The following is a 13,601-nucleotide window of genomic DNA, read 5'->3' as shown; positions in this document are numbered from 1 at the left end:
TGCACCTACATGACAGCTGAGAGAGGCTAACGAGATGAGAAAACGAAAGCATAACAAAAGGAACCTCAAGGAGGAGGTTCTGAAGAACGTCTGTCAGAGCTTCTCAGATGTCTGGTGGTGACATCAGCAACAAAAAATGAAGCAGGAATCCGACCTAAGAAATTAAGCAATTGGCATTTTATTTGTTCAGTGTCAATTTAAAGTTAGTATGGTATCAGAAAATGACCCATTGTTTAAATCACATTTTTATGTAAAATATTAGGTGATTTTTTTTTTGCATGTTTTTATCTATAGTTAGAAAGAAAGAAAGAAAGAAATACAAATTGTGTACTTTTTACACTGGCCCCTAGGCTTAATTATATGTTGAGACCTTCTGTTCTTTGAGAACAACCACATGGGCCATCAGAACACTCAACTGGAGCTGATCTCAGTGGCTTCTATGGGATATTTTTCTAGGTGTGCTCTGTGAACAGTGCAGAAGTTAGGAGGGAGTAGATAAGCAGTAGTCATCTCATTATCATCACAGGAACAATTACAATGACAGATATAACCTCTATATAGAATACAATATCTACCATTCAAAATAGGTGATATGACAGCTTATATGCCTGGATTCCAGTTAGTTCCTGGTTTGTCTGGACCGCTGGTGCTTGTACCAGCATTAGTCTCTGCAGGTAAGTGGCCAAGTACACTAGAACCATACTGGAGGTGCAACCAGTGAGCCCTTGACTAAGTTCATCCACGCCATCAGGGGCTCTGTGAAGAACGGGGCTCACTGGGTCTCTAGCCTCTGGGTTTGGCTCTAAGTCAAACCAGTGTACTTGGTCCAGTATTAGTTTATGGCACTACATCTTTACTTGCTGGTCCAGCTTTCAGTATTTGTTTTTGTCCTTGCCTTGTCTGTCTTCTTGCCTTGGTGTTGTATGCTTGAGAGATGTTCTAGGGGACTGTATGATCCTCTCTAGAACATGAAAGTTACTTTTAAAGAACAAGAAGTCTTGATATATGTTAGGTCTAGTAACCAGTGAAAAACTGCAAGATTTTAGGATTTTTTTTAATATATATAGGAACATGGAAAAAAATAAATAAATCCAAAATTAAAAATATAGAGATATTTCATATAAAAACTTGGTTTAAATGATAGGTAATTTTCTGAGGACACATTCCCTTTTAAAACAGTTTCTGGGATGTTTAAAATAAGTCAGCCAATGTCATCGATGAAGGTCTGTGAGTTCAGACTCCCACTAGTATGTGTCGCTCAGTCTCATGGATGTCAGTGAGAGAGCCATGGTGCTCTGCGGTTTATCAGCCATTGTAGGTGTTTTGGCTTTTGTACCCCTTTAACATTGGGTATATAAGAGGACCTTTACTGCACCACAAGTTGTATCCTTGGCTATTCGGGTGCTTATAATAGATTAGCAAACATGGCATTACAGATTGACCATACAGTGAGGAATAGAAGTATTTGAACACCCTGCGATTTTGCGGGATTTATTTAAAGCTACTGTATTTTCAACCTGTATTTTGAATATCATCTGAAGAGTTTTAATTAATGTTGTAGAGTCTGATGGGATTTAGAACTTTCTAGCACTTTGATATTTAAAAGGGAGAAATTTGCAGATGTGACTTTCCTATCAGCTCTCAGTTATTAAAATAATTAGCATTGTTGTTATAAACCCAATCAAACATTGTTACTCTTCATCATGCAAACTGTTTGGATAGTTTTAAGCGAATTGCTTAAAGGAGTTTACAAGTACTTAGATATTGATGGCATATTCTCAGGATAGGTCATCAATAAAGGATTGTTGGGGGTTAGATAGCCTTCATCAATCAGCAGTTTTTAAGGTATCTGCTGGAAATTATGCAGTAAATGAAGCCGGATGCAAAAGGCTCCATCCACTGTCTAAGGGCTGTGCTTGGGTACTTCTGCTCAGCTCCCATTCAAAAGCATAAGAAAAGATGCTTCAAAATTATTTAATGAAAAATAGAAGTATTTACCAAAATACAAAAACAGGCATTTTATTAGATCTGACATATCCTCTTTAACATGGGTAAAGCAGATTATTGTCATGGTCTATGAAAATAAGTAGTTTAATATAAGACCAAAAAAATATCATTTCTCAACTCCAACCCTTGAAATACCAAAACACAAGAAGACCATTTACTGGGGTGTCTTACAATTTACTGGGGTGTCTTAATCATGATCCACCAAGTAAAAATTGTAATATTTGTCTTCTCATGACCTTACTTTTCAGCCATTGTAGGTGTTTTGGCTTTTGTACCCCTTTAACATTGGCTATATAAGAGGACCTTTACTGCACCACAAGTTGTATCCTTGGCTATTCGGGTGCTTATAATAGATTAGCAAACATGGCATTACAGATTGACCATACAGTGAGGAATAGAAGTATTTGAACACCCTGCGATTTTGCAAGTTCTCCCACTTAGAAATCATAGAGGGGTCTGAAATTCACATTGTACCCGTAGGTGCATTCCCACTCTGAGAGACAGAATAAAAAAAATAAAAAATCATTAAATCACATTGTATAATTTTTAAAGAATTTGTCTTGCACTGCTGAACATAAGTATTTGAACACCTGAGAAAATCAGTTTTAATATTTGGTACAGAAGCCTTTGTTTGAAATTACAGAGGTCAAATGTTTCCTGTAGTTTTTACCAGGTTTGCACACACTGCAACAGGTATTTTGGCCCACTCCTCCTCTAGATCTGTCAGGTTTCGGTGCTGACGATGAGCAACACAGAGTTTCATCTCCCTCCAAAGATGTTCTATTGGATTTAGGTCTGGAGACTGGCTAGGCCAGTCCGGAACCTTGATATGCTTCTTACGGAGCCACTCCTTGGTTATCCTGTCTGTGTGCTTCTGGTTGTTGCCATGTTGGAAGCCATGACCCATCTTCAATGCTCTGACTGAGGAGGTTGTTGCTCAAAATCTCACAATAAATGTCCCCATTCATCCTCTCCTTAATACAGTGCAGTCGTCCTGTCCCCTTCGCAGAAAAGCACCCCAAAGCATGATGTTACCACCCCAATTCTTCACAGTAGGGATGGTGTTCTTAGGATGCAACTCATCTGCCTTTTTCCTCAAAACACAAGGAGTGAAGTTTAGACCAAAAAGTTCTACTTTGGTGTCATCTGTCTTTAGCCTCTTCTATTTTTTAACAATTGCTCCAACAGTTGCTCTATTTTCACCAAGCTGCTTGGCAATTGCCCCGTAGCCCTTTCCAGCCTTGTGGAGGTCCACAATTTTGCCTCTGGTGTCTTTTGACAGCTCTTTGGTCTTGCCCATGGTAGTAGTTGGAGTCTGACTGACTGTGGGGTGGACAGGGGTCTTTAAAGAGCTCAGACAAGTGCTACTATGTTAGATTAATGAGTGGAGTAGAGGTAGACTTTTTAAAGGTACAGTAACAGGTCTTTGAGAGCCAGAATTCTTGCTGTTTCTCAGGTGTTCAAATAGTTTTGTTCAGCAGTGCAAGACAAATACATTCTTTCAAAATCATACCATGTGATTTCCAGATTTTTTTTTTTTTTTTTTATTGTCTCTCAATGTGGATTTCAGACCCCTCCATGATTTCTTAGTGGGAGAACTTGCAAAATCGCAGGGTGTTCAAATACTTCTGTTCCACACTGTATATGTTGCATTTTAAGCTTTTCTCCATACATTGAAATATATCTAAACAACATATTAATTAATCATGTAAAAATAAATAACCTTCTAATAGACTTGCTTTAAAATGGAAATGAATTCCGACAATGATATTATTCCCTTTGTACTTCCTATTGAGGGGCTATTAATTGGCGCCTCAGTGAAATTGGCAGCACACTGTATGATTGCAGCTTTCACTCCCAGGTCTCAGTTCCCAGTTTTCCATATACTTCACACTTTAGCTTCAGCATTTTTATTCATAAAAATGCAAATGGAGGCACTTAATATTCATAGCTCACGTGAAAGTAATGCATTCCAGATTTGTAATGCACGAGAAAAAAACAGAAATGTGTTAAGCTGATTATGTTGTTTGTATGAATATTCATCTGCAACAAAAAAGGCATATTAAGCGTACAAGTTTATGAAGAGCTTAAAGAACTCCAACTACAATATTGAAGCTCTAACTTCCCCGCCTTCCAAGTGGCAGGATTCCAGCTGAGCTGCAGTTCTTTTGGAAACATCACATTGTCTTGCTGGAAAAGACCCCCGGAATGGTCTTCAGGAGATGAATGCTATACATACTGATAGAATATATAGAAGATGAACATATTGGTCATGCATGATATTATTCTTCTTCAAGGTGTAAGCCCAAAATAGAAATATGGCACCCAAACATTTTTTACAATTGATATTGACATAGGAGACCATATGATTGCTGGCTATATGCAGGGGTGAATATGCTCTTTCTGGGGGCCCCAAAGTTATGTCTGAGGGCTCCCATCACTTTGAAAAGCTCTGCCCCATTACACCGCAAAGCTTTGCCGTTTTGCGCTAAGCTCCCGCCCCATCAGCTTGCTAAACCCCACTCTCAGGTTAGCAGTGCACTGCAGCACTTGTACTGGTGCTCTACAGCTGGAAAGAGCCCCCCGCCCTCCGCACTGAACCCTTTGTCCAGCTGAATTACTAAATTTGACTGACAGTGCCAGGCAGGCATGATGATGCTTTCACTGCCTGGCCCTGTCAATCAAAGTGCCGAGGGCATGGCAGTTGCAGAGAGAGCAGAGCCTCTAGGTGTAATGTTAACGCCCCCGTTGCTCCTAGAGGCTCATTTGCATATATTAAAACATCATGTTTCTTAGCAATGCAGACACATATGTACATGGGACCAACACAGATGCCTGTATTTGCTGTCAGGGTAACAACTACCATCACACACAAATGGCGATAGTGTAGCCCTAAAACTTCCCATACCTACTATCCCTACCCACTTGTATGGTCTCCCTAGTCAGAGACTATACAACTGAAATGTACTGAAATACGTGTGAGGGCGACACACAAACTGGGAACAACAAACAGACAAACACAAAGAGTATTTGTATGATAAAGGGTCAAATGGCAGTCAGACAATAAAGTACGAAAACACTAGAGGCAAATGAGAAAACCAAATACTCTAAAAACTCTGTACCAGGAGATCAATACAATGCAAAATCGCCAGAAGTCAAAAAAAGTTGCCACAATACCAAACTCAGAAATCCCAAACCAGAGGAGTCTTCAGTACAACATGGGAAAAGCAGGGGGAGACAGAGGACATGAAATTCATCAGCACCTACACATGCAGGCACTGGCCTTTTATGCAGAGGAGAAAGCAGCATGTCCTGATCCTATGGGGCCCAGGTTCACCTCTTCATTGGCCTGGGGCTTCGACATCTGAGCGGGCCGTCCAGCAGCCAGACACCGCTGCTGCATGGAGACAGCCACGGACAGCAGAGCCGTGACATCTGCCAAGCGCATATGCAATAGGTCAGCAAGTTTCACAATTACAAATCTACTGACGCATGCCCTTTAAATATTAAAATTCCAGCTTCTTGAGGCTACCACTAATGGGGATAAACTGAAGATGAGTTTTTCATGGGAGCTGCATAAATCTGTCTTCAGTAAGCTCCCCCTCGTGGCGGCTGCATAATTCTGAAAATAATTAAATAAATTGAATTCTCTTTATACTTTAGCCCTTTAACTTTTTAACAGTGATGAAAACCTTTTCCTTATATACAGTAGAAAAGAAGGACTACCGTATACCAAAAAGCAGACCCCTGAGGAAGCTGGTGCCTACCAGAGATACGCATCCAACAGGAAGACGTGCATGCCTTTACCTGGGCATCCATGTCCGTTATAATGTATAGGCATCCGTTTATCTTGGACATTGGATATCACGTGTACTATTTTATTGTATTTATTATTTTATTGGATTATATTTCTCCATTTTTGGTTGGTCTGGGTACCAGTATTCTTCTCATTGGGAATTAGGTTGTTACTTATATGTAGGGACGTATTTTGGATCCCTCATATCGTCTTTATTGTATCTAATATTTTAACCTGGCTATAGTAAAGATTACTATATTTTATATCTTTGGGATGTGCTGCTTTGTATAAAGTCCTTCTTTTCTGCTCAGACTTTGATTGGTCTCTTGGGCTATTAGCATTGCACTCCAATACTCTCCGTGTGCCTCCCTTTCTTCTTAATGTTGGTAAAAACTTTTCCTTAAATCATTTCTATGTCAGGCCGAGCTATTAAAATGGATTTAAAGTGCAGCACAAAAATAAATAAAATAATATTTTGCGTAAATCATTTAATGAGATTTCTGATGAATTGCTAATTCTTTATAATTCCTCTGTTAGCTAAATAATACAGACAGATCCTTGCAAGAAGAGGGGGCTGACAATTGCAGAATAATCTCCTGCACTAAATTAATTCATGGTAAAATAATAAAAAATTTATATCGAGAAAAATAGAGGTGACATTCAGATTTTACTAAAGGCTATGAAGATCAGGGAAAATAAGACGTCCATCATGTTTTCCTTTTATTTAAGCTTAATCAACAACTTAAAGCCATTTCATGTAATCAATAAATATCAATTTCACTGACTGCGCTGTTAACGTTCTCTCAGGTAACTTTCTGCTCAAGGTGCTGTGCTTGCTTTCTGTATCCCATCCACTCTTTTTGCTGCTCATAGCTTAGATATAGATGCATCAGCTTTACCTTAGATGTATCCCAAGGTGGTGTGTCACGAGATGGCCACCTTTGTAGAAACATAGGGGCACATTTATTTAGACTGGTGTTTTAGACGCTGGTCTTAATAAAACCCTATAGCTGGCGGAGTTATGAAGCGGCGTCGACCTGTACATAACTTTGGCGCATCGAGCGCCAGTCTAAATGTAAGCCAGCTTCCTTGCTGTCTTACATTTAGACCATTTTAGGCATAGAAAATGATGAATAAGACGACCCTTTCCCCGACCATGTCACGCCCACTTTTTTAGAGCGCGGAAAAGTCACAGAGAACCTTATTTAGAAAAATAAATGCGTCTAAAATCATTATCTATACTTACCTGGGGTGTATTATAACTGGTAGTTGATAAAGAACCCTTGACCTGTTACATGTGCACATGGCAGCTAAAGGCATCTATGTTGGTCCCATGTTCATATGTGAGCCTCTAGGTGTAATGGCAACGCCCCCGTTGCTCTTAGAGGCTTATTTGCATATAATGAAACATCATTTTTCTCAGCAATGCGGACACATATGAACATGGGACCAACACAGACGCCTTCAGCTGCCAAGTGCACATGTAACAGGTCAACCAGTGTCATAGGGACAAATCTGCCCTTTAACCATTATTGCCACTATCAGTCGGCCATTGATACAGTACTTCCCATGAGAGAGTGGGCATCGGAATTAAAGGGGTTTTGCAGTTTCAGGAGGAAGCAGGGCAACACTTGGTATGTGGCTGCAACAAAGAATAGATGATCACTTACCTAATAGACTCCACGACTCAGCTCTGACTCTCCTAGCCGTGCTGTGTTTACCTGGTTGCTGCGCTGACATCATGCTGACAACAAGTGATCACTGTAGCCAATTATTGGCCTTAGTGGTGCCTGTAATGCCACTGTTGAAGCCAGGTAGGCAGAGCTCAGCTGGGAGAACTGAAGTGGATCCGCTAGGTAAGTGATCACTGATTCTTTTTTGCAGGCAGAGCCCATGTGTTGTCCGATTTCCAGAAGAAACTGGACAATCCCTTTAACTGACTCGGCATCCCATTTCTTTCGTTCTCATAGCAACCACCTTGACTTTTTCAGTGTTAGATGCATCTTTTCCTGGACTGGTATCGAGTGATTCTTTGTAGACCATATCATTCTCAAAAGAAGTGTCCTCCTGCTAAAGAGTCTAAGGCCATGTTCACAAGTGGCAGAATTTCTGTGGAGTTGCATTTATTTATTTTTTATCACAGCATGCTCAGTATCTGGTAGAAAAAACACATATTTTCTCTCTTTTAACCCCTGAAGTGCATTTTAGCCTTTAGAACTCATCATATTTTACTATTATCCCCACTTTCAAAGAACTGCAACTTTTCCTATATCCGTCGATGGGTCATATACGTTTATTTATTTGCAGGATGAGTTGCATTTTTAATGTCACTATTTTGGGGTACATAAACTGAAAACCTTATCTTCATTTTTTTTATATGGGGAAATAAAAGAAAAATAAGAATTTATGTTTTTTGGTATTTTTTTCTTTTATGTTGCAGTATAAATGACATGGTATCTTTATTCCGTGGCCAGCATGATTGCAGCGGTATCAAATTTATATAGTGTTTTATGTTCTGCTTCTTTTGCACAGTAAAACCACTGTTAAGAAAGAATCATTTGTTTTTGTGCCGCTGTTCTCCGAGAGCCGTAACTCTTTTCATTTGGTCTGTCGAAGTGCTGTAGCAGAGACTGTTTTTCGTGGGACGAGTTGATGCTTTCATCATTTCATTTTGAGGGGAAAAAAACTAAAATTCTTTTGTTTTTGTTTGTTTTTTACAGCGTTTGTCTTGCAATTTAAATAACAAGATAGTTTTATTGGTCATGATGCGGTGATGCCAATTTTGTGCACTTTATTTATTTTTATTTTTTAAACACTGAAGCATTTCAATTAGGAATTTTTTTCTATATTTTTTTATATCTTACTTAACCTACATTTACAGTTCTTGTAGTCCCAATAGGAGACTAGACTTATGGTCACTAGATCAATTGTATAGTACTTTGCTATACCTCTGCATTGCAATGCGCTTTGCCTGTCAGTGTAAAACTGATCAGGACTGTACTAAGATGGCTGAACTGTAGGCCACTATTCTTAGTCTGTGATTGCATCATGGAAAGAGGAAGTAATAACTTGACAGGGGAGGCCTAGTCTCTGTGTTTTGCACTTGGATGTTGTGGCTGCTGTTGACTACATCATCTAACTATGGGGATTGGACCTATGAACCGTATGTTAAGCCCTTCCATCACTGGGCCATAAAGGTGCAGGGATTTGTAGGAACTGCCTGCCAGGTCCTTTATACATTTACAACTTAGGTGTGAAAGTTATTTCATAGGTTGAAATCTGTGATGAATTAAGTCACAATCCACAGCAAAATTCACCTTTTCTTCATTTTGTTTGTGTGCAGATTTACTGTGTATGCTTCTATGACTGAACTTAACCTTAGAGATCCATATGGTCATGATCTAATATGCCACCTTCATACGTCCACAGAAAAGCTTTTAGGTTGTCACATGCCGGAGGCCCAAGGCAGACCTCTGGGACGTCATGCGAACAGAACACAGGCTAAACAGACAAAGGACCCACAGAGAACTTTATTACAAGTGTAATAAAAGGACACGACAGTAAGCAGGTTAGGCAATAGTGGTAGTACTACCACAGAACCAAGTGCACCGACAGACCAAAGGCAAAACCCAGAGAGCGGAGAGCCAGTGAGCCCCGTTCTTCACAGAGCCCCTGATGGTGGGGATGAACTGGGCCGAGGGCCCACTGGTTGCACCTCCAGGAAGGTCCCGGTACACTTGGCCCCTACCTGCAGAGAATCACACTGGTGAAACCACCAGTAGAAACAGACACAGAACTGGAACCCAAGCAAACAAAGGAAATGGAACATACAACAAGACAAACGGGAACCAGCACAGAAGCAGATGTCTGGACCCCAAGCGGAATGGAAGCATGGCGGTCTCAAGCAGAGCTGCACACAGACTAGAGATACACACAGACTAGAGATTCCCGCTCCGGGGAAGCCAGGGACCCTCTCACAAAGGCAGGGCAAACACAGGAAAGGAACAGAAGCAGAAAGGAACTACAGGCAGACAAGAACAGACAAGGATCAGAAGCAGTAGGCACTGCCAGGCAGGACAAAGGACAGGATACAATCAGAAGCAGTTTAGCACTGACAGGCTAAACAAGGAACAGACAATTATAACATAAACATCATACATGACAGATACAGATCAGACAAGGACATAACCTAACACCATCACAAAACAGGTACCAACAACATCAGACAAGGCAGCAACAACATCATAGAACAGGTACCAACAACATCAGACAAAGCAGCAACAATGCATTACCAGGTGACACCACAAACAAGGGCAGATAGGAACCCCCCAGGGTCAGCAGCAAGGGTTTACACCCAGTAAGGCACAGGGCAGAAGATAGACAGACCTCCTGGGTGAGCAGCGAGGTGCTACACCCAGCAAGACACAAGAAAGACTGACCACAAGCCCCACAGCTCACAGCTAGAAATAGCTGCTTAATTAGGGCACCTGATAAGCCACACCCAGGCACAGATCATGGGAAGTTAACCCCACCAGAACAGGAGTACCAGAACCACAAAACACACAGGCTGCAGTACTGGATGTTTCCCCTGGCAATCAGCATACACGGAGTCCACCACAGCCAGTACGCCAGAGCACAAACAACCCGTGTCACAACAGACATGCATACATACTAAGCCATGTTCACACACAAGGCCGCAGCCAGCACACATTGCAGAAGCAGCATGCATGGGGATACCCACAGCCCACACACAAAGCGCATGCAGCCAGCCTGCACGGCACCAGAGCATGAGCCATAGCGATGCAGACACGGGAATCCACAAACACAGGACACAGTTCACACACTACACTGCAGCCAGCATGCAGTCCCAAGCAACTAGCATACACAGGAGACAGCCTGCAGCCAGTACGCGAGAGGGCATGCAGCCAGCCTACACGGACAAAACTGTCACAGTGAACTGTATTGACTTCTTTGCCGAATCCGTTTCTGTCCGAATGTGCAGTTGTTTATTAACGTTAGTAAATTTGATAATGACCGAGGGAATGATTGACACAGAGTTTGCGTTCCTGTGTCATGTTTGTAATCCCCTGCAAATAGACTGGTGATAGTTTTGACATTTTGACAGAAACAACAGCTTGAACTTGGTATGTTTAGGTAGAAAAGGGAAGATGGAATCTCCAAATTAATTTTTTCTTCTTGCGTGTGTTAGCGGTTTGCTCGGCTGCCGCGTGCATACAAAGCAGAACAGGTCTGTTAGATGTGCTGGTTTGTCTCAGGAGGATCTGTGCTAGATATCTGCACGGCATAAGTAAATGTTAGCATTGCCTTGTTTATCTGAACTAACGGTTTGCAAATATAATAGCCTAAGAGGAAAAAAAAATACGCTTGCTGTCATGCTGTTTAAAAAATTGTCGCCCCAGGCTGACCTGTCATGGAGATGGTGCTTTCACATTCAGACAATGTTTTTCTTCTATTTCTTTCTTTTTTACAGATTAGATTACAAGAATAAATAGAGAATCGTACATCCGCCACCCAAATTAAAGGAGTAATTCTATCTTTTTTTTTTTTTTTTTTTTTTTTACAGCTGCAGTAATGGAAAAATCGCCTCTAGCTGTCAGTTATGTGACGGGTACTGTTACAATGGGGGCACATGTCGCCTGGACCCAGAGACAAATGTACCTGTCTGTGTGTGAGTATCATTTGTGACAATGTATCTCTTGACAATACATAGACTGCAAGTGTCATTAACAAACAGGGCCACACAGTTATGATTCCCTCTTCGCCTTCTGCTCTGTAACCTGTTACTGAATATCATCACTGAGAAATAACCCGATGACAGTGGAAACCATTACTGTAATCTTCCTTTACCAATATTATAAATGCTTAAAGGGGTTTTCCGAGACTCTTATACCAATGACTGTATCGGATCGATGGGGGTCCGACAACAGGGACTCTCGCCGATCAGCTGTTTGAGAAGGCACCGGCACTCACAGTAGGGCCACGGCCTTCTCGAAGCTTTGCCTGGTCATGTGATGTCCCGTTCATCAGTCACATGGCCTAGGCACAGCTTAGCATTATTGAAGTGAAGGATGCTGAGCTGCGATACCAAGAACAGCCACTATACAATGTACAAGTGCTGGTGTCTTCTCAAACAGCCGATCGCGGGAGTCTCGGGGGTTGAACCCCCAATAATCAGATACTCGGACAACCCCTTTTAAGAGGAGCTGTCACCATGTCTGTTTTAGTAACTACATGCATTCACCCTGTAATAAGAATTCTAGGCATCTATTCTTATGACTCTGTGTTATGCCATTCCTTTATTATTCCTGCTAGAAGTTATGAATAAATAACTAGAAGTTTGCAATGAAGGTCCAGCTGGGTGTTACCAGTTGGGGGGAGAGTGGGTGTCCATGTACACTATAACATTATCCAATCAGTGCTGCCAATGTCAGACTGTGAAGATGCACACCCCCAACCATCTGGAACTTCTTTGCAACTTGCTAGTAATTCATTTGTAAGTTCTAGAAGGAATAATAAAGGAATGGCACATTGCAAAGTCATACGAATAGATGTTCCAGAATCAGTACTACAAGGGAGATGCAAGCAGTTGCTAAAATACATTTTTAGTAGAGGTCTTAAAATGTCCTTTACCGTTATATAAAATGCATAAAAGGGTTCTCTGAAGCTGGAAACCCATAATCAGGGGGTTGGGTGTGGTGACAAAGTAGGGGAAAAAAAAGACTTACCCATCACTAGTGCTCCCTCCAGATCTAGCACTGAACTCCTGTCTTCTCCACTCCCAGTCCCCATGGACTATAGGTGTGACATGTGACATACATGTCACCCCTGCCAGCCAATCAATAGCCTCAGTGAATGGCCCGTGAACCCAGTTACTGTAAGTGTGGACTCATCTGTATCTTAGTGTTAGCTACGTCTAGTCCAAAATGACCCTATAGCACTATCTTAGATTTAAATCGATTTTAGATTTTATTTTAAGCAATTAGGTTGATATTTACAAATTTTACTAAATAAAGATCACATTGTGATAGTTAAAAGCCTCCTCTAAAACACATTCTATCCCCTGTTTCCCATTTACGGTTTTCTCAGATCAGTTGTAAGACGCTCTATCCACCTAATGTTATTTTTAAAGGGGTGTTGAAGTTCACCTTTGAAGAAAGATGAAAAAAGTCAGGTCAGAAGGTTAATTGCCTTTTTCCCATTTAGTCTCCTTCCCAAGCAAGGCTAGCAAGGTGAAAGGATGTTAACTACGTTACATCTATACTTATCCCATTAAATGTATCACCATCGACCAGCGGCCTCTCACTCATTGCTGTCAGAAGAGCAGCGGAGAAATACAAAAGTCATACATAACGGCGAAAAAAAAAAAAGGTCTACCAAAGATTGAGCAAAGGCATTTGAAAGGTGTTGAGTAAATGTATTACTGTTGGCAGCTGATATTCAACCTTTCTATTGTTTTTCCACTTATTCTTTCAGACTTTTGTGAAATGTGACCTAGAATATAGCCACGGAGGAGACCGTAATAGTATCTCCTACCAGAGCAATACCGATGAAATGATTGCTTATCGTGTTAAAACATAACACCCAATGTACCATTACGTCATGGTTATTTATGTTCAAGTTTATTAACTTCGCAAGAAAATTATTTTATTTAAAGTATTTAAAAATATGTATGTACATTTAACCATTCCATTGAAGTTGACCATTTTTTGGACTGAGCATGAAAATACATCCACAAGGATGTAACAGTCCATTCCCTAGGAACAACTGACCCTTCTAT

The 13,601-nt window shown here is 40.9% G+C and overlaps 1 protein-coding gene across 1 annotated transcript in view; it reads left to right on the top strand.

The window, feature by feature from the left end:
* Positions 1-13,601, top strand: part of LRP1B (LDL receptor related protein 1B) — a 1,294,122-nt gene that overhangs the window by 1,253,781 nt on the left and 26,740 nt on the right. The window contains 1 exon segment of the mRNA XM_044303104.1: positions 11,388-11,492. Within this exon segment, the coding sequence (XP_044159039.1) occupies positions 11,388-11,492 (105 nt within the window).

This window comes from Bufo gargarizans, chromosome 8 (assembly GCF_014858855.1).
Source record: "Bufo gargarizans isolate SCDJY-AF-19 chromosome 8, ASM1485885v1, whole genome shotgun sequence".
Lineage (NCBI taxonomy): Eukaryota > Metazoa > Chordata > Amphibia > Anura > Bufonidae > Bufo > Bufo gargarizans.
The sequence above is the reverse complement of the archived record's forward strand: the minus strand, read 5'-3'. Positions and strand labels throughout refer to the sequence as shown.